The 27,105-nt window shown below is 40.9% G+C and overlaps 1 protein-coding gene across 1 annotated transcript in view; it reads right to left on the reverse strand.

Moving 5' to 3' along the window:
- DMD (dystrophin) overlaps positions 1-27,105 on the reverse strand; it is a 2,099,690-nt gene that overhangs the window by 20,506 nt on the left and 2,052,079 nt on the right. The window contains exons 75-76 of the mRNA XM_032618871.1: positions 16,082-16,325; positions 14,849-14,972 (exon numbers count right to left, since the gene is read on the reverse strand). Coding sequence (XP_032474762.1) covers positions 14,849-14,972; positions 16,082-16,325 — 368 coding nt within the window. The remainder of the gene's footprint in view (positions 1-14,848; positions 14,973-16,081; positions 16,326-27,105) is intronic.

Below are 27,105 nucleotides of genomic sequence, written 5' to 3' on the forward strand. Positions count from 1 at the left end.
CAAGATATTCTTTAATTCTCCTGAAACTCACCACGGTTTTAGGCTTTCTAGACGGGATGATATCTAACTCACTTCCCTTTCCTCAATTCAAATGATGATAAGGGTTTAACTTGCTTAAAAAGTGACTTTAGCCAGAATTGATGTAAGCTGAGACACAAGAATCCTTACACCTATGATTTTGTTTACACCCAAGCAAACTGTTTTCTCTTTATACAAAAGGAAGCTGTGTATGAGAGCACTATTTCGTCTTAAAAAGGGGGCTGTGTATGAGCAAATATGCCCACCCCTATTCTTCTTTGGATTGCTTATCTAAATCATATATTTTGTTTTTAACCAGTTTCCAACTTGATGTGTGACTACTTTGTCATTCCTGCCTTTCTCTAGTTCTCCTTAAGAAAGAAAAGATCTATCCAGTACCTGATGTTTACCTTCAGTGACTTTGTGAAATTATGACTTGGGGTAGATGGTTTCAATTTTACCTAAAAATGCTGTGTTTAAGTTGTTTACTGTATTAACGGTATACAGTGATGATGTTGATTACTAGTTGGTTAGTGTTGAATAGTGATGAAAGATACTGAAATTAGTAGCTGTTATTCGTTTGTAAAATTTTTATTGAGATATAATTGACATGTAACGTATTAACTTTAGGTGTACAACATAATTATTTGACATAAGTATATACTGCGAATTGATTACCACAGTAAGTTAACATTCATCACCATAGTTACAAATCTTATAAAAGTTCTCGTCACAAGAATAAAAGATTTAATAATCTCTTAGCAACTTTTTTTTAGTTGAAGTTTAGCTGATTTACAGTGTTGTGTCAGTTTCAGGTGTACAGCAAAGCGATTCAGATATATATATATATGTATATGTATTCTTTTTCACATTCTTTTCCATTATATATAGGTAATTACAAGATATTGCATATACTTTCCTATGCTATATACAGTAGGGCCTTGTTTATCTATTTTATATCTGTTAATCCCATACTCCTAATTTACCCCACCCCCTTCTCCTTTGGTAACCATAAATTTGTTTTCTATGTCTGTGATTCTACTTCTGTTTTGTAAGTAAGTTCATCTGTATCATATTTTTAGATTCCACGTATCAGGGATATCATATGATATTTGTCTTTCTCTGTCTGACTTAGTCCACTTAGTACGATAATCTCTAGGTCCATCCATGCTGCCATGCAACTTTTAAACATACAGTACAGTATTGTTAACTGTAGTCTCCATGCTGTACGTTATATCCCACGCAGGACTTATTTATCTTATAACTGGCATTTTGTACTTTTTGACCACCTTTGCTCATTTTGCCCAGCCCCTACCTCTGGCAACCACCAGTCTGTTCTCTGCACCATTTTTCATTCGCACTAAAACTGTGCACAAGGGTTCCCCCCTTTTCTTCACGTTCTCACCAACACTTGTCATGTCTTGTCTCTTTGATAACGGCCAAACAGATGTGAGGTGATATCTCATTGTGGTTTGGATTTGCATTTCCCTGATGATGAGTGTGATGTCCAGCACCTTTTCATGTACCTGTTGGCCAGTGGTATATCTTTGGTAAAATGTCTAATTGATCTTCTCATTTTTTAATCAGATTGTTTTTTCTCTTGAGTTGTATGAGTTCTTTATACATTCTGAATATTATCTCCATATAAGATATATGATTTGCAAATATTTTCTCCCATTCTGTCTTTTCATTTCTCGATGGTTCTGTCTGCCGTACAGAAGCTTTTTATTTGATGTAGTCAGATTGTTTTTGCTTTTGTTGCCTTTGCTTTCGGTGTGAACTCAAAGAGTCATCACCAAGACTGATATCAGGGAGCTTACCCCCTATGTTTTCTTCTAGGAGTTTCATGGTTTCAGGTCTTACATTCAAGTCTTTAATCCATTTTGAATTGATTTTCATGTACGGTGTAAGACAGTGGTCCCATTTCATTCTTTGGTATGTGGCTGTGCAGTTTTCCCAACACCATTTACTGAAGAGACTATTCTTTTCGTATTGTATGTTTTTAGCTTGTTTGTTGTAAATTAATTGACCATATGTGTGAGGGTTTATTTATAGGCCCTCTATTCTGTTCTGTGGATCTATGTGTCTGTTTTTATGCCAATGCCATACCATTTTGACTACTATGGCTTTGTAATACAGTATGAAATCAGGGAGCATGAGTCCTCCTGCTTTGCTCTTCTTTCTCAAGATTGCTTTGGCTCTTCGGGGTCTTTTTTTTTTTTTTGTGTGGTTGCATACAAATTTTAGGATTTTTTGTTCTATTTCTGTGAAAAATGCCATTGGAATTTTGATTGGGATTGCACTGAATCTGTAGATTGCTTGGGGGTAGTATGGACATTTTAACAATATTAATTCTTCCAGTCAGTGAGCATGAAATACCTTTCCATTTGTTTGCATCTTCTTCAACTTCTTTCATCACTGTCTTACTTATAGTTTTTAGTGTACAGGTCTTTCACCGCCTTAAATTTATTCCTAGGTATTTTATTCTTTTTGATGCAATCGTAAGTGGAATTATTTTCTTAATTTCTCTTTGTCGCAGTTTGTCATTAGTGTGTAAAAATGCAACAGATTTTTGTATATTGAGTTTTTATCCTGCAACTTCACTAAATTCATTGAGCTCTAACAGTTTTTTGGTAGAGTCTTCCAGGTTTTCTATATATGTTATCATGTCATTTGCAAATAGAGATAAATTTACTACGTTCTTTCTGATTTGTGGGCCTTTTATTCTTTTTCTCACCCAGTTATGCTGGCTGGGACTTTCAGCACTATACTGAACAAAAGCGGCAAGAGTAGGCACCCTGGTCTTCTGATCTTAGCAGAAAAGCTTTCAGCTTTTTAGCAGAAAAGCTTTCAGCTTTTCACCACTGAATATGATGTTAGCTGTGGGCTCGTCATACGTGGCCTTCATTACGTTGACATATGTTCCCTCTATGCCCACTCTGTTGAGAGTTTTTATCATGAATGGATGTTGAATTTTGCCAAATGCTTTTTCTTCATCTATTGGGATGATCATATGATTTTTCTTTCATTCTGTTAATGTGGTATATTTATTCATTTGTATATGTTGAACCACCCATGCAACCCAGGGATAAATCCCACTTGGTCATGGCGTATGATCCTTTTAATGTACTGTCGAATTTGGCTTGCTAATATTTTGTTGAGAATTTTTGCATCTGTATTCATTAGATGTTGGTCTATAGTTTTGTTGTAGTGTCCTCGTCTGGCTTTGGTAGCAAAGTGTAACGCTGGCCTTGTAAAATAATTTTGGGGGTGTGATTTCCTCTTCAATTTTTTGAAATTGGTAAATGTTTGAGAAGGATTCGTGTTCTTTTTTAAATGTTTGGTAGAATTTGCCAGAGAAACCCTCTGATTCTGGGCTTTTTTTTGGGGGGGGGGGGGGCGGGGGGGACTTTTGATTATAGATTCAATCTCCTTTCTCATTGTTGGTCTGTTCAGAGTTTGTTTCTTCATGATTCAGTCTTGGCAGGTTGCATGTTTCTAGGAATTTATCCATTTCTTCCAGATTATCCAACTTGTTGGCATATAATTGTTTTCAGTAGTCTTATGATCCTTTGTATTTCTGTGGTATAAGTTGTACTCATCTCTTCATACATTTCTGATTTTGAGTCCTCTCTCTTTTTCTCTTGGCGAGTTTGTCTAAAGGTCTATTTTGTTTATCTTTTCAAAAAGAAAAAAAAAGCGCTTCGTTTCATTGATCTTTTCCATTATCTTTTCCATCTCTATTTCATTTATGTCTGCACTGATCTTTCTTTCCTTCCATTAACTTTGGACTTTGTTGTTCTTTTTCTAGTTCCTTGAGGTGTAAAGTTAGGTTGGTTGTTTGAGACCTTTTTGTTTCTTGATGCAGGCATTTACCTGTATGAACTTCCCTCTCAGAACTGCTTTGCTGCATCCTGTAACTTCCGTTATGTTGCATTTCCATTTTCATTTGTCTCAAGGTAGTTTTTGACTTCTCCTTTGATTTCTTCATCAGTCCATTTGTGGTGTGTACAGTAACACACTGGTATGTTATTAAATATTCCCATATTTGTGAATTGTCCAGTTTTCTTCTTGAAATTGATTTTTGGTTTCATAACACTGTGGTCAGAAAAGATGCTCGATATGATCTCAGTCTTCTTAAATTTACTGAGACTTGTTTTGTGGCCCAATATATGATCTGTCCTAGAGCATATTCCATCCTAGAGAATGTTCCATGTACACTTGAGAATGTACTCTGCTGTGTTTGGATGGAGTGTTCTGTATGTATGTTAAGTTCATCTGACATATAATATATGGTCCCATGCTTCCTTATTGATTTTCTGTCTGGATAACCTATCCATTGATGTACGTGAGGTATGGTTAAATCCCCTACTATTATTGTATTGCTATCTGTTTTTCCCTTTAGGTCTCTTAATATTTGCTTCATATGTTTAGGTGCCCCTACGTTGGGTGAATAAATACTTACAAATGTTATAGCCTCTTACTGGAATGACCTCTTTACCATTGTCGTAATGCCCTTCTTTGGGTCTTATTTTAGTCGTCGTTTCAAAGTCTATTTTGTTTGATATAAGTGTAGCTACCCCGGGTTTCTTTACATCTTTACATCTGAAGTGACCTTTTTATAGGCCACCAAGGGCCAGGTCTTGTTTCTGTTGTTGTTTTGTTTGTTTTTGTTGGAAAAGATTTCTGTTAAATTTTAATTTCAAAGTTACAGAAAAATTCCAATAGTAAAATAGACTCCTAATATACCCTTTACCTTGATTCACCAAGTGTTAATGTTGCCATATTTGCTTTGTCTCTCTTTCTAGACACATAGATTTGTTATTGTTGTTGTTATTATTGCTGACCCATTTCAGTGTAAGGTTCAGGTCCATGACTCTTTCTCTAAGTACTTCATCATTATGTCCTTGAACCCTTATCTTATGGAACCACACATCACACTATATTATCATCTAATTTGTAGCCTGTATTTAAATTTCACCAATTGCCTTAATAATTCATAATGTCTTTTATAACTATAACCATATATGTGCACATGTATATAGTCCACCCCCACCCCGGAACCTAGGGTCATATGTTGCATTTGTCTTGTGTCTTTCCTTTCCTTTTGTTTTGTTTTAAGTATAGCTGATTTACAATGTTGTGTTAATTTCTGCTGTACAGCAAAGTGACTCAGTTATACATATATATATATATATATATATATTTAATATTCTTTTCCATTATGGTTCATCATAGGATATTGAATATAGTTCTCTGTGCTATATACAGTAGGACCTTGTTGTTTAGCTATTCTGTGTATAATAGCTTACATCTGCTAACCCCAACCTCCCACTCCATTCCTCCACCAACCTCCTCCCCCTTGGCAACCACAAGTCTCTTCCCTGTGTCCGTGAGTCTGTGTCTCTCAGATAGGTTCCTTTGTGTTGTATTTTAGTTTCCACATTTAAGTGATATCATATGGTATTTGTCTTTCTCTTTCTGACTTCACTTAGTATGATAATCTCTAGTTGCACCCGTGTTGCTGCAAATGGCACTATTTTGTTCTTTTTTTGTGGCTGAGTAGTATTCCATGGTATATATGTACCATATCTTCTTTATCCATTCCTCTGTTGATGGGCGTTTAGGTTGTTTCCATGTCTTGGCTATTGTGAAGAGTGCTGCTATGGACGCAGGGGTGCCTGTACCTTTTTAGATGAGTTTTGCATGGATATATGCCCAGGAGTGGGACTGCTGGATCATGTTCTATTTTTAGTTTTCTGAGGAACCTCTGTACTGTTCTCCATAGTGGCTGCACCACTTTACATTCCCACCAACGCTGTAGGCGGGTTCCCTTTTCTCCGTGTCTTCTCCAGCATTTGTTATCTGTAGAGTTTTCAATGATGGCCAATTCTGACTGGTGTGTGAGGCAGTATCTCATTGTAGTTTTGATTTGCATTCTCTAATAATTAGCGATGTTGAGCATCTTTCCATGTGCCTCTTGGCCGTTTGTATTTCTTTGGGGAAATGTCTATTTAGGTCTTTTGTCCATTTTTCTTTCTAAAAAATGTTTTTTACTGGGGTATAGTTGGTCTATAATGTTGTGTTAGTTTCAGGTGTACAGCAAAGTGAGTCAGTTATACGTGTACTTATATCCACTCTTTTTTTAGATCCTTTTCCCATACAGGCCATTACAGAGTACTGAGTAGAGTTCCCTGTGCTATACAGTAGGTCCTTATTAGTTATCTGTTTTACATATAGTAGTGTGTATGTGTCAATCCCAGTCTTCTGCCCATTTTTCAGTTGGGTTGTTTTTTTGTTGTTGAGTTGTATGAGCTGTTTGTATATTTTGGAAATTAAGCCCTTGTTGGTTGCGTTATTTGCAAGTGTTTTCTCCCATTCTGTAGGTTGTCTTTTCATTTCGTTTATGGTTTCCTTTGCTGTGCAAAAGCTTGTAAGTTTGATTAGGTCCCGCTTGTTTATTTGTTTTTATTTCTATTGCCATGGGAGACTGTAGGTCTTGTTTTTTAATCCATTCAGCTGCTCCATATATTGTGATTGGAAAATTTAGTCCACTTAAATTTATTTTTGATAGGTGTGTACTTACTGCCAGTAAAAAATTGTTTGCTGGCTGTTCTGTAGTTCCTCTGTGCCTTTCTTCCTCTTGCTCTCTTCCTTTGTCAAAGATTTGATGATTGTCTGCAGTGTAAATGTTTAGATTCCTTTCTATTGTTTGTGTATAGGTTTTTGCTTTGTGGTTACTATGAGGCTCAGATCAAACATATTTATAACAATCTATTTTAAGTTGATAATACCTAACTTCGAACACATTCTAAAGCTCTACATTTTTACTCTCCTCCCTCTGTTTTATGTTTTTGATGCCACGGTTTACGTATTTTTATCTGTGTGTCTATTAACAAATTACTTTGGTTATACTTATTTTTATTACTTTTGCTTTTTAACCTTCATACTGAATGTATAAGCGGTCAGCCCATCACTATCACAAGATTTGATTATTTTGAATTTAATTATATAATTGCCTTTACTTGTGAGGCTTACGCTTTCATGTTGTCCTCTTACTAATTAGCTAGCACCCTTTTGTTTGAGTCTTACTAATTAGCTAGCACCCTTTTGTTTGAGTTTAAAGAAGAAGTCCGTTTTACATTTCTTGTAAGGCTGGTGTAGTGGTGTTGCATTCCTTCAGCTTTTGCTTGCTTGTCTGGAAAACTCTTTCTCTCTCCAATTCTGAAGGACAACTTTTCTGGATAGAGTCTTCTGGTTGGCAGGGTTTTTTTTTTTCCTTTAAATACTTTGGATAGATCATGAAACTCCCTTGTGGCCTGCAAAGTTTCTGCTGAAAAATCTGCTGATGGATTTATAGGGATTCCCTTGTATGGAACAAGTTGTTTTCCTCTTGCTGCTTTTAAGATTCTCTCATCGTCTTTCACTTGTGACAGTTTAATTATAATGTGTCTTGGTGTGGGAACTGTCCAGGCTTCCTGGATCTAGAAGTATGTTTCCTCCCTCAGGTTAAGAAAGTTTTCTGCTTTCTCTCTCTCTTTTCCTTCTAGGACCCTATATTAGGAATATTTGTCTGCTTGATGGTGTCCACTAAGTTCCTTAAGCTATCTTCTCTATCATTCTTGTAAAAAAATTTATTGAAATATTGTTGATTTTACAATGTTGTGTTTCAGATGTATAGCAAAGTGATTCAGATGTGTGTGTGTGTGTGTGTGTGTGTGTGTGTGTGTGTGTGTGTGTATGTATGTATGTATATAATTTTTTCACATCTCTTCCATGATAGGTTATTACAAGATATTGAGTAGAGTTCCCTGTGCTCTACAGTAAGTCAGTCCTTGCTGGTTATCTAGTGTGCGTTATCTAGTAGTGTGTATCTGCTAATCCCAAACTAATAACCGTCCCCCCCCTGCCCCACTTTTCCCCTTTGGCAACCGTAAGTTTGTTTTCTTTCATTTTTCTTTTTCAGCCTATGATGGATGAATTCCACTGCCCTGTTTTTGGGTTTGCTCATCCTTTCTTCCAATTCATCTAGTCCGCTGTTGAACCCTTCTATTGTATTTATCGGTTCAGTTATTGTATCCTTAGCTTTGTGATTTCTATTTGGTACTTTTCTTATAGTTCTCTCTCTCTTCCTTGGAATTCTCACTTTAATGTATTGTTTTCCTGACCTTGATGAGCATCTTTAGGGCTGTTATTCTGAAGTCTCTATTTGCAAAATACTTTTATGTCAATCTCTTTACGGTCTTTTTTGAGGTTTCATCTTGTTCTGTTCTTTGGAATGTATTTGTTTTTTCATTTGCCTTGACCTTTGTGTTGGTTTCTATGCATTGGCTATAACAGTTACCTCTGCCATCTTGAAGGCGTGATCTCATGTAGGAGGTGAGCCTTGTTTTTCAACCCTGCCCTACCTCTGGGTCATCTCTCAAACTTTTGTGATCGTCCAAAGAGGCTTCTTTGTTCCTTCTTAGTGGCTCTGAGTAGTTAGTTGAGGGTGTGCCCAGACCTGTCAGTGTTCCAAAGGGGAGGATTTCAGTCAGCACTTAGATGCAAGTTGACTGGAAGGCTGACCCCCGCCCCAGCAATAGCTTTTAAAGGATGTAAATAGACCTCTTTCAGGGAAAGAGTGGGAGATGTAAACGTTTCTGTATGCCCCCTCTGCACTGAGCTCTGGGGAGATGATAGCTATTTAAAAACTGTGTTTTTTTTGGTATGCTACCATGCCATTGAACCTGTGAACATAAACCCTGCTGGCCACCAGATGTGTGCACAAGCTCCTTTATGGGAGATACCAATGACCTGGAGTGAGGCAGCAGAGTGGGAAGATGGCACTGGCTGGCCTGCACGATCTCTAGAGAGTACAGAAGTCAGCCCCTGTATATGTGTGTTAAATGAATAAGAAGCCTGCCTCTTCAGGCTGAGGCTTGTAAGTTATAAACAAACAAAGAGGACTGTTTGTTTCATGGAAAGACTGGATGCATTCCAGCCTGCTGCCTCTAAGCTGTGCACTTGGCGGCAGGGGTGGGGGGAGGCGGGGTTAGCCTTGTTGAGTCCACGTGAGCCCTTTAAGTTCCACAGCCTTGTGGATCTCTCTCACGGATGCAAGGCCCACTGACTGACTGACTGACTTCAAAGTTAGTTAGTTAGGTGTTTGTGGGAGAAGCTAATAGTTGAGAGTTCTTTCCTGGTTGTGTGTCGTCATCATGCCAGGGATGGGGTTTACAGCAAGACTGTGTCTCAGGATCTCCTACCTGTTTCTTTTAAATTAATTTTTATTGGCATCTAGTTGATTTACGATGTTGTGTTAGGTGTACAGCAAAGTGAATCAGTTATAGATATACATGTATCCACTCTTTTTTAGCTCTCTTCCCAGATAGATAGGTCATTTTCGAGTACTGAGTAGAGTTCCCTGTGCTCTACAGTAGGTCCTTAGTAGTTATCCATATTTTATAGATAGTAGTGTGTATGTCTTCCAATTATTTTCTCCCCTGGTAACCATAAGTTTGTTTTCTACATCTCCTACCCGTTTTGATGGGGGCTTTTTTTTCTGTTTGTTTGTTTGTCCAACATATAGGAGTCACTCAGCTAGTTCTTGAATTTCTTTGAGGGGGATCTGTGAGTGGGGGGGGGGGGAATTCAGGATCTTCTTATGTTGTCATCTTGATTCAGAACCTCAGGCTAAATTTCCTAAGTGTGCACCGTTCCATAGCTACACAAGGATCTTTCTTACTGAATGTCTGTCTGTCCGTTACATAAAAGGTGATCAAATGGGGAAGAAAGTGAGCAAGACTCAGGCCTTGCCTTTAAGGAGGTTATTAAGCTCTAGGGAGAAGAAACAAAGTCTAATAACGAAGACAGAATAAATTAATTACAGGATATAATAATGCATGATCAAGTGCCCCAAAAAGACGAGTGAAAACGATGGTACACTTCAGGTTAAGAAGACATCGCGCACGGGGTCGGAGATGGCTGACAGCGTGGATTAGTGAAACGGCATGGTATGTGTGCACGAGCACTGCGGTCTGCAAAGGGAGGCGGGGGAACGTGTTTGAAGACAGTGAAAAATTGGGCTCTAGAGGAAGGTGAGTCTACCTTTGAATTTGAACACCGTGGCCATAGGAGTATGGACTTGAGGCGAACAGGAGCCATAAAAAAAGGGAGAAGAATAATTAATATACAATCTGAATGTCAGGGAGACACGTGGAAGATGGCTTGGAAAGAGAGCCTAAAGACAGAGAAACCAGTTAGGTGAGTATTCATATTGTCTGTTCCACCATGAGGGCAACGAGTTTTTCTCTCGTTCGTTTGTTTCTGCAAAGCAAAACAGACTGACCTTGATGACTGGAGAGGTGTTGGTGGGGCTTGGCTCAAGAAGGAAGGTAAGTAAAGGGGTGGTTTTAGAGGTAATGAATATATGTTTAGTACCTTGGCTGTGATGATGGTATCACGGGGTATACATATGTCCAAACTTATCAAGATGTGTACATTTCTTTGTGTGTCAATGACGCTTTAATGTAGGTAGGTAAAGGGGGAAAAAAGTGTGGAAAATGCCTGCCCTTGTACAAAGTTTAGAAATTCCGGAGGTTGATCACAAATTTTAGATTGTTGTGGGGTTTTTTTTGGTTTTAGCCAGAAAATACTCACTCACTCACCCCGCGACGCACCGAGGGGGCACATCCTCCCTCACCTGTGCGGTCAGGTGGCACACATACTTAGCCTGAATCCAGTCATGAGTAAACAAGCAGGCAATGCAAAGTGAGAAACGTTTTACAAAACAACTGGCCTGACCTCTTCTGAAATGTCAGTCTCATGAAAAAATCTGAAGAGGCTAGGGAAGTGTTCTAGACGCCTTAGGAGAGTAAAAAAAAAAGAGAGAGACAAGGCAACTAGATGCAGAGCGTGACCTTTCACTGGCTCCTGAGTGAAAAAACCCAAAAAGCCAGAAAGAATATTATTGGCCGAATGGGGGATATTTCCATTTAAATTAGATAGTAGTACTGTATCGCTGTTTACTTTCCTGAGTGTGATTAGGTTGAAGTGTTACTAAGTATGCAACGTAATCATTAAAAGTATACAGGCACATAAAACATACATGAATATCTAGGCAGGATATATAAAGATGTTTGTTAACGTCAATAGATGTTACTGTCAATAAATACAGCGAATGTGGCAAAACGTTGAATTAACTGCAGTTCTGCCCTAAGTTTGAAATTGTTTTAAACAAGCAGGTAAGGGACCTTCTTTAAACATTGTTTAAACGAACAAGTAAAATATAAGATGTTCTTTAAAAAAGAATGACTGATTGATTGGGTACAAGAAGTTAAGGGAGTCAGAGATAAAGCTGTTGGGAAGATAGATAGACTTGGTTCATTTCTAACAGAACGTGAGCGTCATTATTAGGACGTCGTCCCCTTTTAAAAGACGTCTAGAACGCACATATGGTACCCAGAGACTTACCAGTGGTATTTCATGGTTTGAGGAAACACTCCAACTCATTAGATCACCCAGTATGACTTCACCCCTGTTTCTCTTTAAAAAGTCTTGGCGTTATATATTAAAAGAATGCAGCTCTCTACCAGAAAATGGTTCAGCAAATCCCAGCCATATCACATGTCAGAGCTTCAAAGCACGAGGATACACACTGCCTTTGTTTCAACACCTGTGTGCATCCTGCAAGGAGATGGTCTTTTTTTTTCCTCTTTGTGGTGAAGAAAAGAAAGAAAGTCACCTTTGAATTCGCTCTCTCGCTTCATCCAGAGAACAAACTTACTTCGTAACAACAGAGCCTATCCATTTTACAGTGGCAAGTCATCTCTTAGCCTAACTCGGCCACTGGAGAAAGCAAGCACTTGTGTTCTTGCATTCAGTTCTGCCACGATCCTCTCAGCTCCACAAGTCGTCAGGTCCACGGCCTGACGTGGACTTTAATTTGGGTCCTTTCATAGGCACGCTGCCTCTTTGCCAGTGTTGACAGGCCTAAATAATTAATGCTTCTAGCGAGCACCCAGGGCTCTGAATCTCACCACTCAAATATGTGACTTCGTTTCACAGGCTTTGCTTACTTCAAAAAAAGGCAAAATCCTGCAGTAGGCATTAACAACAGAGGTACTAGAACTCAGTTATTTTTGGAATTCACAGACTTTACAAAGGCATATAATATTCTGTCATATGCTGCGCTATCAATCAATCGCTTACAGTCCCAACAGGCCATTAGCTCGACTCAGCTCTCATGTGGAGAAAGAGAATCTGATGCCCTAAATCACTGAGGTGTGGTAAAGCTGGGAAAACAACTCCAAACAAACATTTCCTCTTCCTTCAGAAAAGAAATGAAAGCTGGCTTTTCTACAAGCTTTGATTTGATTTCTCTAATCTCAGTGCCCTCATCCACCCTCGTCAACTTCTTCAGGAATCTTTCTCCTTTCCCAGCAACCCTGGCCCCTCCATGATCTCCATGTATAATCAGCTCACTGGGAGGCTACCTCTTAGACACAGGCGTCACTGCGAAGTGTTTTACTTTCCATGCTGTCCAACTTGGGAATTTTCCCGACCATGGTCCCCAATCCTCCACCTTAAAATGCACTCACACCTTTCCTTTTTGTCCCGTCGATTTGGATTAGGCACTTCACCTCTCTATATTCTACTCTCACGGAAGATCCTAAGTATAAAATGAATTCTTCGACACACCATGGGACCAGGCGACAGAGCTTTAAGTGTGAATCAAGGAGTCCCAGGTCTCTTCCTTTCTGTGAGGGAAGGGGGTCAAGTAAACCCAGTTTAGGACCCAGGAAAAAGAAAGCACAGAGCATACGGTGACTCATGCTGGGCCTCACTAGAGGAGAAGAGTCACGAGAGGAGGGGGACAGAGCAAGTATTTGTGGCCTTCATAAACCCCCTATTGTCTAGCCTAGCACAACAAGAAAAACCAGTAAGCAGATGGCCGGCAACCACCTGTCATGGTCCTTTTAACAATGGATTCATTACCCCCCGCAAAATGCTTTACTTGTTTTGACCTTTTTTTTTTTTTGCCTCATGAACTCCAGTTTTCTTGGAACCCCGTCCTAGGCAGAGAAAAGACTACTGAAGACCACCACCAGACCTGGCTGGCCATTTCTGTCTACACACTTTTTATCTCCGCCCTCAGTGTTACGTGACAATGTTCCGTTAGGGTCTAAAGACCCTTTCTCTCCTCGAGCCACACTCATTTTCAAGATTACCTGACCTTTTATTTCCGTGAAAAGAAAGACAGACCTCTCCAACTTGCCTTCTCTTAGCCACTTCTGAGGAAGCATTGTCAGCTACTGCACTTACGGGGATCCACTGAGCTGTAATTTATTTCCCTTTCGATTGAGCCCTTTTCAGCATTTTGACCTCTTGCGCTCATCTTCTTGCCGAAACCTAGGCCAGCCTGTGTGGCTGAGCCACACTGACTCCATTTTGTCAGCTCCATCCTGGGCACACAGGCCTGCCTCCTCCCTCCCCTTTCTGTGTGACTGACTGAGCTTCAGCCGACTCACTAGGACGGTGCCCAAGCCAGACAAGTTCCCTATCAATCAGCTTGTTATCCTTACCTTCATCTGATACAAAAACTGGAAGAATGCCCGTTGCTGGCGCAGATGGTTAATGGTCCTGAGACCACCCCACCCGCCCCCGCCCAGAGGGGAGGAGAAAGCCCCCGTTTCCATCCGTGCATACATGCTTTGGCCCCTTTAAGTCCCCCTGTACCCCTTTCGGCGGCAGGGCGTGCAGCTGCAAACGTTTCGGGATCACGGTCCACCTGACGCTACCCATAATAAACTTCATAATTGTACTTTAAGGAGTTGCCTGCTTCGTTTTTCGGTCTTGGAGGCTATTATTCAGTACTCCCTCTCCGGTAACCTTTCCAACACTACTCCCCACTCCTTCACTACCCCATCGCCCAAACGGAGGTCCTCCCCGAGGCGCTGTATCCAAGCACCTTTGTTGTTTTATATATTTCTCATCTCACCCCCTTGCAGCTATCAGTTCTGTGGAGTTCACTCTCAGATCTCTCCAGACTGTCCTTTTACCCCCTCCCGAAACAAACACAGTGTTTCCACATTCAAAGGGATCATTATCTTCTTCCAACCAAATCCTCTCCCCTCATTGCCTTTCCTTACATTTTCCAGTCAGTCCCCTGGCCTCGGGTACTCTATTGTCAAATAAGTCCCATAACTTGGCCTTTGTGATTGCCTCCTAACGAGTCTTTCAAGCTGTAAAAGTTTTATTTACTTTGGGGCAGATAAAACTGCCGGAGTACATCTTTTTAGCTATTTCTCACCTGCTAAATGATTTTCAGCAGCTCCCTGACACCGACCACACACCTCTGCCCAATATTCATGTCACTATAATGTGACCCCAACCTTCCCTCCGCAGCCTTCCTTCCTCCCCGACCGCACCTCCTGCTTGGACCCTATCTATCTAACTGGACCAGTGGCTCCTTCCTGCCCCTGGCCCAAGGCCCTCATCTCTACATCTTCAGTTATGCTATACCTTCTTCAACATATGCTCAGTTCCTACTCGATCCTTCAAAACCCTTCACAAATATCAGTTCGTCGAAAAGCCTTCTCTGATCTGCGAAATGAATGAAACTTTAGTACCACGTTGCCTTGTTCTAACTGAACAGCCAGTCCTTTGCGGGCTAGGACTATGTCTTTCATCTTCGTACCCCGAAGGCATTTACGACAGACAGTCCCTTGTCCGGAACCGATATTAGATAATTTAGCGGATGATTTAAACCTCTGAGCAAACAAACAGTTCACCGTTTCCAGACCTTAAGAGAGAACAAAATCCAGGAGTAGCTGAGACAGACACTTACCCATGGATTCCGAAGTTTGACTGCCCACCACCCGGAGCAGCATAGGCTGGCTGCTGTCTGACCTCTGAAGAGACGTAGAAGGAGAGGACGCCGTTGTACCATTCACCTTGGCCTCTGCCTGGGGCTGAGGCATTCAAAAGAAAAGAGAATTATTTTTCATGATAAACACACAAACAAATATATACCTACTACAGACACTCAAGACTCAGAAATTACGACTTTTCCAACTTAGAAACCTCCCAAAGATGGTTACATTTGGGAAATTTCGCTGTTGATAAGATCCATGGATACTGTCTGTGTACCCGAATTGTACCCCCCTTCTAAGTTTGAAATACATTACAGCTACGGTGGAATACGATATAAAAAAATGATTAGCCTCAATAACCGAAAGATTTAGAAGGTCATGTGAGAATGGTGAAACCATATGAGACCACAAAAATGTAGTGGAGAATTCTTATTTTTGTGAAGTATTAAAGAACAAGATGGAGAGAACATATCTCAAATTGTTAAATTCCCAGAAAGCCAGGACTGTGTGCAGGTAGGGCCTCCCACAATGCAATATCCTGCTATATTTTCAATGGAGACTTAAAAAAATTATGTTTTAGGGATTATCAAAAGAAAAAGCCCAAAGGTATGCCAGAAAATAAGACTAATTGGGAAAAAAAAAAAAAAAAAAAAAAGTGTTCCGGGCTTCCCTGGTGGCGCAGTGGTTGAGAGTCCGCCTGCAGATGCAGGGGACGCGGGTTCGTGCCCCGGTCCGGGAAGAACCCACGTGCCGCGGAGCGGCTGGGCCCGTGAGCCATGGTCACTGGGCCTGCGCGTCCGGAGCCTGTGCTCGGCAACGGGAGAGGCCACAGCAGTGAGAGGCCCGCGTACCGCAAAAAAAAAAAAAAAAAAAAAAAAAAAAAAGTTCCATTTCAAGAGGTAAAATTTTCACTTTGAGGTAACTAGTGGAAACCTTTCTGTATTTTTTTCCCCAAGATGAATTTTAAATCAGTCAGATAAAAGACATTTTTGTAGGAAACAATCTGGAACAACTATAAAATGACATGCTAGTTGTTCCTCCTCTTCTTATATCCCTTGATATCTAGCACTTTGCTAGGCACATACTAAGTAATTAACAAATCAATGCTTATTACAGTTCTGAAAAGGACTCGGAGTTCTAGTGTTTAGTTTGAAGAGGGGAAAATGATGTTTTGTAAATATCCCACGTTACAGAGAGGTGGCTCTCACTTGCTCCAGCAGCTGCCTTAGCCTATGTAACTGTGATTCCAGCTGTTTATTGTGGTCTTCCAGGATTTGCATCCTGGCTTCCAGGCGGCCTTTGTGTTGACGCAGTAGCTTGGCCTCAGCAATGAGCTCAGCATCCCGGGGACTCTGGGGAGAGGTGGGCATCATTTCAGGAGGGGACGGCAGTGGGGATAGGCCTTTATGCTCATGCTGCTGCTTGAGACGATCATATTCTGCCTGCAGATTCCTGTTCGGCATCAAAGAAGTGGAAAAGAAAAAAAAAAAAAGGACAACTGAATATCATCACCAGATTTCTTATACGATGGCAGAGAGATACATCTGACCACCACCAAACACAATAGCAAGCAAAAGGGAGGCACTTAATGAATGGTTTTTATGACGACGATTTTAGTGATGCTAAAAAAACAAAATAAAATTTGAAGCGTCTGCCCGGAATATGTGAGGGGGAGATGCTTTTCAACCTTCTATACTCAGAAGCCTTATGAGTGCTATGTTTACGTAATTAAGCAGCAAAGGAGTTAATCATTTTGTAACTATTTCCTTATACTGTCACGAGATTACAACTCTTATACCTCTGTCAACACTTCGCTTTGCTTAAACAAAGCATCAAATATTTTCAACAGCAACTGCAAGAACATAGTACGAGTGTACCCATGTACCCACCACAGCGCTTTAATAAATTTAACATTTGCCATGTTTTCTTCGAATTTCTTTGAAGAAATAAAATATGACAGCTGCAGCTGAAGCTTCCCCGCAGATTCTCCTTACTATGACACCAGTTCCCCGCTCACCAAGGCCCCCAAGGAGATAATGCCATCCCGAGCTCCACGACCATCATTACCACGGATGCATCCACAAATACTGGCTTGCTGAGATTCGGCTTTTTCTACCCTACATAAATATAAACGGCCATTTCACGTGATTCAATCTAATAGCATTATTTTGCACGTTCTTAAACTTTATGTCTAAGAACTCTGTTGAAGCATGTACATACCATTCTAAGAGTTGCTTTTTGCCTTCAACACCGTTTGGGAGATTTATCCATGTTGATACATAATAGTTCATGATTTTAACGGCTGTAAGGTATTATTCTGCTGCTTGAATATGCCAACAACACTCTCCTCTCAATGAACATTTAGGCTGTTTCCAACTTGTCACTATTACAAAGAGTGACGCAATGAACTTCTGTCTACCTGTCTACTTGGATACCTGTTTAAGAGATTCTTTACAGAATGTACGTAGATGTAAAATTGCTGGGTTCTAGCAACATCTTCAACATTGCTAGAGATCACCAAACTGCTCTCCTAAGAGATTTCATACCTATTTACTCTCCCACCAGTAGTGAGTGAGATTTTCCATTTGGTCACATCTTCATCAGATACTTGGTGTTACCAAACATTTAAGTTTTGGTTGATGGGTATATTTTAATGAGCACACCTCTGACTACGGGTGAGGCTGAACTTTTTCTGTTTTGGCCGTACCGCGTGGCTTGTGGGATCTTAGTTCCCTGACCAGGGATCGAACCCACGCCCTTGGCAGTTGAAAGCACAGAGCCCTAACCACTGGACCGCCAGGGAATTCCCCGAGGCTGAACTTGTTTTATGTTAGTTGGCTTTTCATGTTTCCTTGCCCATTTCCCTACTGGGTTGTCTCTGTCTTATTCACGTTCTGGATATGTTCGAGATGCTTATCCTTTGCCAGTTATATGCACAGCAGATATTATCTCCTACACTTACCTTAGCATAGCTGACCTTTAACTTTATTCTTGGCATCTTACTGTACAACAGTTTTTAATTTCAAAACACTCCTCCATGTTTTCTGCTTTTTATGTTTTAAGAAAATCTTCCTTACACCTACATTTTAAAGTTCAAAATTCTGTTTTTCACAGTTAGGACTTTACGCAGAATCTTTTATGTTTGGTGTGAACATAAAATCTAATTTTACTATCCCCACACAGATAACTTATTAAGCCAGCCCCATTCATTGTGCAGTCCACCTCTCGTTCACTGATTTCTATGGCATTTATATAATACATCAAACATCCATAAATACACAAGTGTGCTTCTGAGCTCTCTAGTCTCTGCTGTTGGTTTATCTGTCCCTGTGCAATTCCACACTATGGCTTTAAATACACTGTCTGTCTGGTAGGCCATCTCGCTCCCACTTTGTTTTGTCTGAAAAATTTTCTTGGCTCTTCAGACCTCTCTGATCATCCCTATGATTTTAGTGTCAAGATTTCATATTTCAGGAAAATCCTTGTTGAAATGCCGGGTTTCACTTACACTGACTGTATAGATTAAAATGGGAAGAGCTGACTCCGTGCTATTGAGTCTTCATAGCCAGGAATATGGTGAAGCTCTTCAGTTATTCTAGTCTCCTTTTATGTCCATTAACAAGGTCCTGGGACTTCCCTGGCGGTGCAGCGGTTAGGAGTCTGCCTGCCAATGCAGGGGGCACGGGTTCGAGCCCTGGTCCGGGAAGATCCCCCATGCCGCGGAGCAAACTAAGCCCATGCGCCACAACAACTACTGAGCCCACGTGCCACGACTACTGAAGCCTGCCTGCCTAGAGCCTGTGCTCTGCAACAAGAAAAGCCACCGCAACGAGAAGCCTGCACACTGCAACGAAGAGTAGCCCCTGCTCGCCGCAACTAGAGAAAGCCCGTGCGCAGCAACGAAGACCCAACACAGCCAAGATTAAATAAATTTTAAAAAGAAACAGGGCGTCCCTGGCGGCGCAGTGGTTGAGGGTCCGCCTGCTGATGCAGGGGACGCGGGTTCATGCCCCGGTCCGGGAAGATCCCACGTGCCGCGGAGCGGCTGGGCCCGTGAGCCATGGCCGCTGAGCCTGCGCGTCCAGAGCCTGTGCCCCGCAACGGGAGAGGCCGCAACAGTGAGAGGCTCGCGTACCGCAGAAACCAAACAAACAAAAAACAACAAAAACAAAACAATGTTCTGTAACGTCCTGTGTTTTTCCTGTAGCTTTTAGGTTGAATGCTTAAATCATTTTTCTTATTTTTATGCTTTTTAATAAATACACATAGGGGTATAGATTTCCTTCTTGCTTTAGAATTGCTGAGAATACAATTCCAACAGAGGACACCTGTTATTTGATACCCAGCAAATGAGCAGAACTCTTGATACCTTTCTTCCAGTTACGATGAATACCAAAATAAGATGACAGATTTCTTTTCTGTGGTTCACAGATGGTATTTCATCGGGTTAGAGAATGTCCTATCCACAAATGTGGGAGATGTCTGTCTATGAGAAAAGACGTGAGAGGCAAGTGGTGAGCAGGCAAGGAGAGTTTTCCCATTGTCCCTCGGGGATGGCGCGTCTTCCGAAATGCCTAGTTTCAAAATGCTGGATCTCTGCCCCGAAGAGGATTTTATTTCAATCCAATCTATTTTTGTTTCGGGCTTGTCTTTTGTTTAAAGCTCTACCCTGGACCTAACGTTACAAGTTTTCGAGGAATCTGTTTAAAGTCATACAGGAAAATCAATCTCTGATCTTTTTCATTTACAGGAATGTAGTATCCTATCTGTATTGATTGAAATCCTATCTGCTATCAATCTTCAAGGAGAGTTAGATGTGCAGTTTGTTTCATAGCCATCTGCTTTGACAAAGCAGTAATAAGAAGAAATTCATCAAAGTAAGTTTACCCTCAGCCAGATTGTACACACAGGTCCTCTGGGTGTGAACCACCATAAGTAGTCGGTCGTTCACATTAATTAAATGCAATTTCTGGCCGCTTAACTGACAATCGTGGAAATGTCTCCGTGAACCTGAAGCAGCACCCAGTGTTCACAAGGTTTCATTTGATGGGAATTATCTTCTATTTTTTTTTTTTCCCTTGAAGTGTTCACTAAAAGAAATCCACCTTCATTGAAATCTCCCAGTTGGTAACACCTTTTTATGGAGAATCCTATTCAAGACTTTTCTTTCTACCAGAGTGGGTCATCCACGATGCTCTTTTTGAAAACATTGTTTTTAGACATGGACTTCAGGACAGTACAACAAACGATTACTATCCTCCCACTTACTTACTTTTCACAAAGTTACTGACAGGAGACCACCTTTTCCAGAGACGTCTTTCTCTGGGTCTAGTTTCCCACAGAGCTCTCCTTTAGTGAGTTATTTCTAAGTGCCCTTGTTCAGAAACCATGGTTTAATACATACAAGACACTGCACTTCTGTTTTTTATGCTTTCCACTGAAAAACAGAAAAAGCTCATTTGAATCAGCCAGGGCTTCCCAAAGCTGAGCTGTAAAGAATACCAATTGCTCTACACAGGCCTCTCTTGCCTTCCCAGATGTTTGAAATTTCTCTCGGGAGACCATTTCCTTAAAGACCCACATCATTCTTCAGTTTTGGAAGATTCTCGGCTCTTACTGCTTCAAATGTTGCTTCTCTGCCATTTCCTCCATTCTCTCTTCTGAAACTTGTACTAGGTGTATGTTAAGAGTCTTGTGGTCCATTCCCCATCTTTCCTTAATTGCTTATTTAACACTTACCTGTTTTCCTTAGTGCTGTGTATAGTACAGTCCTCAGCATCATCTTTTCAATTCCTTATCTTCCCTGACTGGGTCCAGCCTAGAATTTACCCCGTCTATTGAGTTCAGTAGCTTCAATGACGATAGTGTTTAATTTCCAAAGATGTCTTTTCCAGATCCATCTGTACTTCATCGATTTCTGTTTTCTAATTTATTTTAATAAATGGTATTTCCTCATTTATGTCTTTGAGCATCTTAAATGTACTTACAGTCTTTGTCGGACTGTTTCACTTTATTTTCATCTAGGCTTAATTCATCATTTGATGGTCAGTTTGCGGGGCCTATCTCAAGTCTGCGTGTGTTTTGGATTTGGGTTTGGAGACATTTTGAAAGGGATAGAGTGTGTTTTCTGCTATATTTCGTGTTTGAGTGTCTCCATTCTACTTCTCGCTCCTTCTGAACTGACTGTTCTCTGTCAAGTGGTTTTATGGCTGTTTCCACTCAGGCAGCGGGGTCTCGGGGCCTCTAGTCTGGGGCTAGATCTTACATCGGTGGCTTGAAGCTCCTACAGTGAGTGATATGAATGCAATCATTGCTAATTTCATTCACCAGGCAGCACGGTTCAGGTCCTGGCTTCAAGGACCTGGCTGTGATGCTCCCCTTTCTCAACCATACTTCTCACTTCTTCCCTAGGTTCTATGCATTAGGTCCATGGCTACATACATATAAGCTGTAGTCCCCTGCTGCAGTCCAAATGGTTCTCTTTTCCATTTTCCTTTCAAACGTAAGTGAGTATGTGTCTGGCTCTCTCCAGGTGTGTTTTGGCAGGACCCTGATTTCAAATCTGGCTCTGAGCCCTGACCTGGGGAGGAGAATTTTAATTCCTGTTATTGCAACAGGAGTTTGAAAGTCCACTGACCAGCGTGTGAGCCCCACACACTGCTCACCACGTCCTGCACTCCCCCTCCCCCCAACTCCCCATTTCTGGTCCACAGAAATGTTCATCTTGTTTTCAAGCCCAACTACGGCTTTAAAATTTTTTTCACTCCATACATTACCTACCAACCACTGCACAAATGGTAGGAGAAGAAGATGCCTTAAAGCAAAAGCTAACATTATCTTAATCAGAAGCCTACCAGGACATGTTGATTCTGTAAATGTACGGTCAGCGTTCCCACAGTACTCGTTCAAATCTAAATTTACCAGAACAGGGTTCAGTGAACCGAACAAGTGACCTCCCCTAAACAAGTATGTGGCATACATAAAACTTCTATTGAGCTCAATAACAAACTTATTTATTTTGAGGGAATGGTTTTTCTTCCTGAAGCTCTGAGGCAGGACAAGCTGTCATGCCAAAGGTTCGAAAAGCCAGAAATAGCACCCGAAATAGCTCAAAAGGAGGTATCTTGGCCAGAAACCAAGTAAAATACAAAGTTCTTTGACTTGAGTCTAAGTTCTCTTTTACAGGTATTTATAAATTTTGATGAAGATTACCAAGAAAAACTGATGTGCAAAGAGTGGAATTAGGGCTTCCCTGGTGACACAGTGGTTAAGAATCTGCCTGCCACTGCAGGGGACACGGGTTTGAGCCCTGGTCCGGGAAGATCCCACATGCCGCGGAGCAACTAAACCCGTGCGCCACAGCTACTGAGCCTGTGCGCCACAGCTACTGAGCCCGGGTGCTGCAACTACTGAAGCCCACGCACCTGGAGCCTGTGCTCCGCAACAAGAGAAGCCACCGCAGTAAGAAGCCTGCACACCGCAACGAAGAGTAGCCCCCGCTAACCGCCAACTAGAGAAAGCCCGCGCGCAGCAACGAAGACCCAACGCAGCCAAAAATAAATAAAAATAAAATTAATTTTTAAAAGCGCTTAAAAAAAAGAGTTGAATTAGAGATAGCTTTTACTAAACATTTCCTAATAAATGTGGTCGCGGTTACAGAGCAGTGTTAGGGGTTGGGAAATGAAGCCAGTTAGCCCTTATGAACTAAGTCATTTTCTTAAATTTAAAAACTTCTATGCCAGTACCTTTTAAAGTACATCGTGATGCTGGATATTTTTGGATGCAGTATTTATAAAGCACATAGGGGATATCATTCCCATAAAAGATCAGTGAGATACCACTGTTCCAGGGTGAGTCATTTTAAACCTTAACCACAAGTACATAATCTGCTCATTTTAACAGTTGGCTGTCAATCTATATTGTTTGTTACAGATATATATTTTGCTTTTCTTGAAGTTATACATGTACGTTTCACCCCTATTGATTCTCTAATTGTTAGACGGTATTTGTGGAGTCATTTCAACGTAGATGAGAATATACGTCAGGGAGCAGACAATGACTCCACAGAGAATCTGTTTAGGTCCTTGATTATCTTGTAAATTATATTTCTCTGGTAGCTCCCTAAAGAACACTAATTCAAATTCACTTCACATGGTTTCTGTCACCACAATTTCTTCCTGCAGCCAGTCTTTCTAAAAAAAAAAAAAAAAAAAAAAAAAAAGTCTCCCATCCATTATTAATTTCTTACTCTCCATAGAGCTTAAAAAAAATCCCTCCATTCTACAACTATGTAGCTGTATCTGATTAATTTTATGTCGTCATGTGTATAAATGTGGTTGTCCAGATACAAATTTACATTAAAAAATGTTTCCTAACTAGCTAATTGATATAAGAAACAAATCAAAAAAAAAAAAAAAGAGAAATCAAATTGGCCTTACCTCTACCTGCTGAAAACATGAAAGCACCTGGTCCCTCTAGCAATCATAACAAGCTACATGCTAGTTATAATAAAGAACATTACAACAACCTTTGTGTAAGTTCTATTAATTTACTGATGTCAACCAAGTGTTTTCAATGTAGGTCATGTACTCTTTAAATGGAACTTCCGTACTGTGTGTCATTATATAATTGAAGATCACTTTCCAGTGATCACTGTCTTAACAAGTCTTATACATTAAACTGTATATCAAAGCATGAGCACACACAGGATCCGTTTCATAAAGTGGGAACAACTACAAAGGTCTGCATCTAAAAAGATTAGGCCCAGAGAAATCTAGCTTTACCCTCATACAGTGTTAAAAGCAGCTAAATCATATCCACCAATCTGGATTCAGGCAAATGTAGTAAATCACACAGAACTATTACAGCAACTATAAATCTAGCAAATTAGCAGTTTCTAAAAAAAAAAAAAGGGAAAGACAAATTTTGCAGGCGTGAGGTATTTTAAAAACTGGAAATTGCACAGAGCCTTTTTCAATTATAATTAAAATATTTAAAGCTATACTGTAAAATTTTATCAAACACAAAGTCAAAAATACCCCTAAACTAGATGGAAAGAGACATTAATATGCTTTGGCACTACCAGTGTTAATTATGGAGCCGCTCACAGGGTGGGAAGTAAAAATATGCATATTTTAGGTCTGCCTTAAGCAAAACAGTAAAAATGGCAGGAACCCCCCCCCCCCCCCCCCCCACCCAGGCTCTTGTTTCTAATCCTCTTCTCTTAACATTGTCCCCTTGTAATGCAGGTAGAGCTCTTAAATTCCAGCCCCTTTCCTACTGAATAAACCTTACTGGGATTTTATAATAATGTACCATTTCTTCCAGTGATATCTGCATTTAAAAGCGATGTTGAAGCAGGACTTCCCTGGTGGCACAGTGATTGAGAATCTGTCTGCCAACGCAGGGGACACAGGTTCGATCCCGGTCCGGAAAGATTCCACATGCGGCGGAGCAACTAAGCCATTGCGCCACAACTACTGAGCCTGTGTGCCACAACTACTGAAGCCCGCGTGCCTACAGCCAGTGCTCCACAGCAAGAGAAACCACGGCAACGAAGAGTAGCCCCCGCTCGCCGCAACTAGAGAAAGCCCACACGCAGCAACAAAGACCCAAGGCAGCCGAAGAAAAAAATAAATAAATACCTTTACTTATAAAAAGCGATGTTGAAGCAAGTAAAGAAAAATACGAGAAGTTTTTTTGGACACATTGCCTTTTTGGTGCCTTTTATCACCCGTGGCTGAGGTGGGAATTGCAACAGGGTTTGACAGCACGCTTCTGGAGTTAGAAAGACCTCGATTCACAGCCAGGCTCTGCCAGCTGCTGAGGCTGGGCAACTGACCTAAGCACTCATCCCACCAGGAAGTTCAGTGAGCCAGTGCGGTCTACATTCCCTATGTACAACTTCGTTAGAACCAGACCCAGCCCAATCTAAGTGTTCATAATTATTATGACTTCTTTCTCTATATTGTGTACTCTTTGGATTTGGAACCTCAGGTGTGCTGAAAGCTTCTTACCAAAGGAAAGCACCTAAATTGTCTGAAATAAAAGCAATCTAATAACACCCACTGAACTTGGCAGAATATATATACAGAGAGAGAGACAGCGAGAGAGAGAGAGAGAGAGAGAGAGAGAGAGAGAGAGAGAAAGAGAGAGAGGGAGAGAGGGAGAGAGGGAGAGAGGGAGAGAGGGAGAGAGGGAGAGAGGGAGAGAGGGAGAGAGGGAGAGAGGGAGAGCCTCTCTTTAATTCTTGCCCCCCCTCCCCAGTCATGATCGTAGCTACCCCAGAATCTGGGAATTGTATATGTTCCATCATCTGTGCTGTAGTAAAGTGTATCACAGCTGAGCATCGGGGCAAAATGAAATCACTGAGCTAAGATCACTAGGATGAGATTTCCTTAGATTCCACCAAATCTGCTGGGCGTGTGACAGAATGATAAAATTTTGTCCGCAGATTACTGCTGTAATAAACTATTCAGACCAAGTCTACAGGGTTAACGTACTTACATATACTCTATTCTCAGGATTTGCCCTTGACATAGTGATCTATATCTTGCTTGAGCTCCATGAGACAGAACCTGACAGTATTAATGGGCTTTAGTTTTTTTTTTTTAATCTTCAACGAGTGAGATGTTTTTTCACAAATCCCTGAGCAAGGACTAACACAGTGTTGTCCGAGAATAAATGTATTAATCAAAAGTTCCAACACAAGAAGAGAAGAATTCATTCAAAAAAATCCTGTTATACCTGGAAAGAAAGCAGACAGACAAAACCCAAGACAAATATGACCGTGACTAGTCTCAACCATACACAAAGCATACTAGGACTGGAAAGGTTTTAGAAGTGAGGAAGTCTAGTCTCCAAGAATAGTACCATTGGGAAAAGTGTGTTTCAATTTTCAGATAAATACAGTAAAATATTAAACTTTCATTGTTTGTGGTCAGCAAAACGCTGTAACGGTCTCTAGGAGAAGCATAATTTTAGGCTGTGTGTGTCCTGGCTTGATTCCCTCACGAGTAGTTAAGACTTGGCCTTAAATTCTCCCAGTAAATTTATCTTGATGGCCTATTTTTCACTTCCTGGCACGCCCTGCTATATACTCTTGCCATATTTGATCCTACGGTCTCCTCTATTACAATGACAGAAACTACAGGATCACTTCTTTAAAGTAAGTCCCAGTACTCGTGCACAAATGTTCACGGCAGAATTATCCATGATAGCCATTAAGTGGAAACAACTCAAATGTCCATCAACTGCCACACGAATGTTTTAAAATGTGGTATTTCTATGCGATAGAATATCATTCCGTAATAAAGAATGAAGTACTACTACATGCTACAACATAGGCGTTCCTTTAAAATATTAGGCTACGTGAAAGAAGCCACTTACAAAAGACCATGTATTGTGTTATTCCATTTATATGAAAAGTCCTGAACAAGCAAATCCATATAAAACAAAGAAGATTAGTGACTGTCTAGGGCTGGGGTGCGGTTGTTTTGGAAGAAATGGAGAGTGACTGAAAATGGGTATGGCGTTTCTTTTTGGGGTGAGGAAATTGTTCTAAAATTGCTTATGTGACGATGGTTGCACAGCTCTGTGAATACACTAATAACCAGTGACATATACACTTTAAATGCGTTAATTTTATGGTATGTGAATTTTATCTTGATAAAGCTCTTATAAAAAATACGTTCTAGGGGTTCCCTGGTGGCGCAGTGGTTGAGAGTCCGCCTGCCGATGCAGGGGACCCGGGTTCGTGCCCCGGTCCGGGAAGATCCCGCGTGCCGCGGAGCGGCTGGGCCCGTGAGCCATGGCCGCTGAGCTTGCGCGTCCGGAGCCTGTGCTCCGCAACGGGAGAGGCCACAGCAGTGAGAGGCCCGCGTACCACACACAAAAAAGTTCTAAATTCAAAATATTATTTCTCACAGCAAAAAAGATGATTTCCCCCAATGAAGTCCATAATTTTCTAATGCTCTCTCCTACTATGGAGGAATCAAGTTTAACCGTGTACATAAGAGAAAGACGCTGTGTACATGCCTGCAGAATTATGTATGCAGACACTTCTCAGTATTTTCAGACAATGGTTTTAAAAGAGAGCTCCAAAATAAGCCCAGGAAATGTTCAAGTCTGGGTTAACCTAAACAACTTCAGTGTTTTCCGTCCAGTGGAAAATGATATAAAAGACAACCCACAGAGTGGGAGAAAATATTTTCAAACAAAGCGACCAACAAGG

Source organism: Phocoena sinus, chromosome X (assembly GCF_008692025.1).
Source record: "Phocoena sinus isolate mPhoSin1 chromosome X, mPhoSin1.pri, whole genome shotgun sequence".
Taxonomy (NCBI): Eukaryota; Metazoa; Chordata; class Mammalia; order Artiodactyla; family Phocoenidae; genus Phocoena; species Phocoena sinus.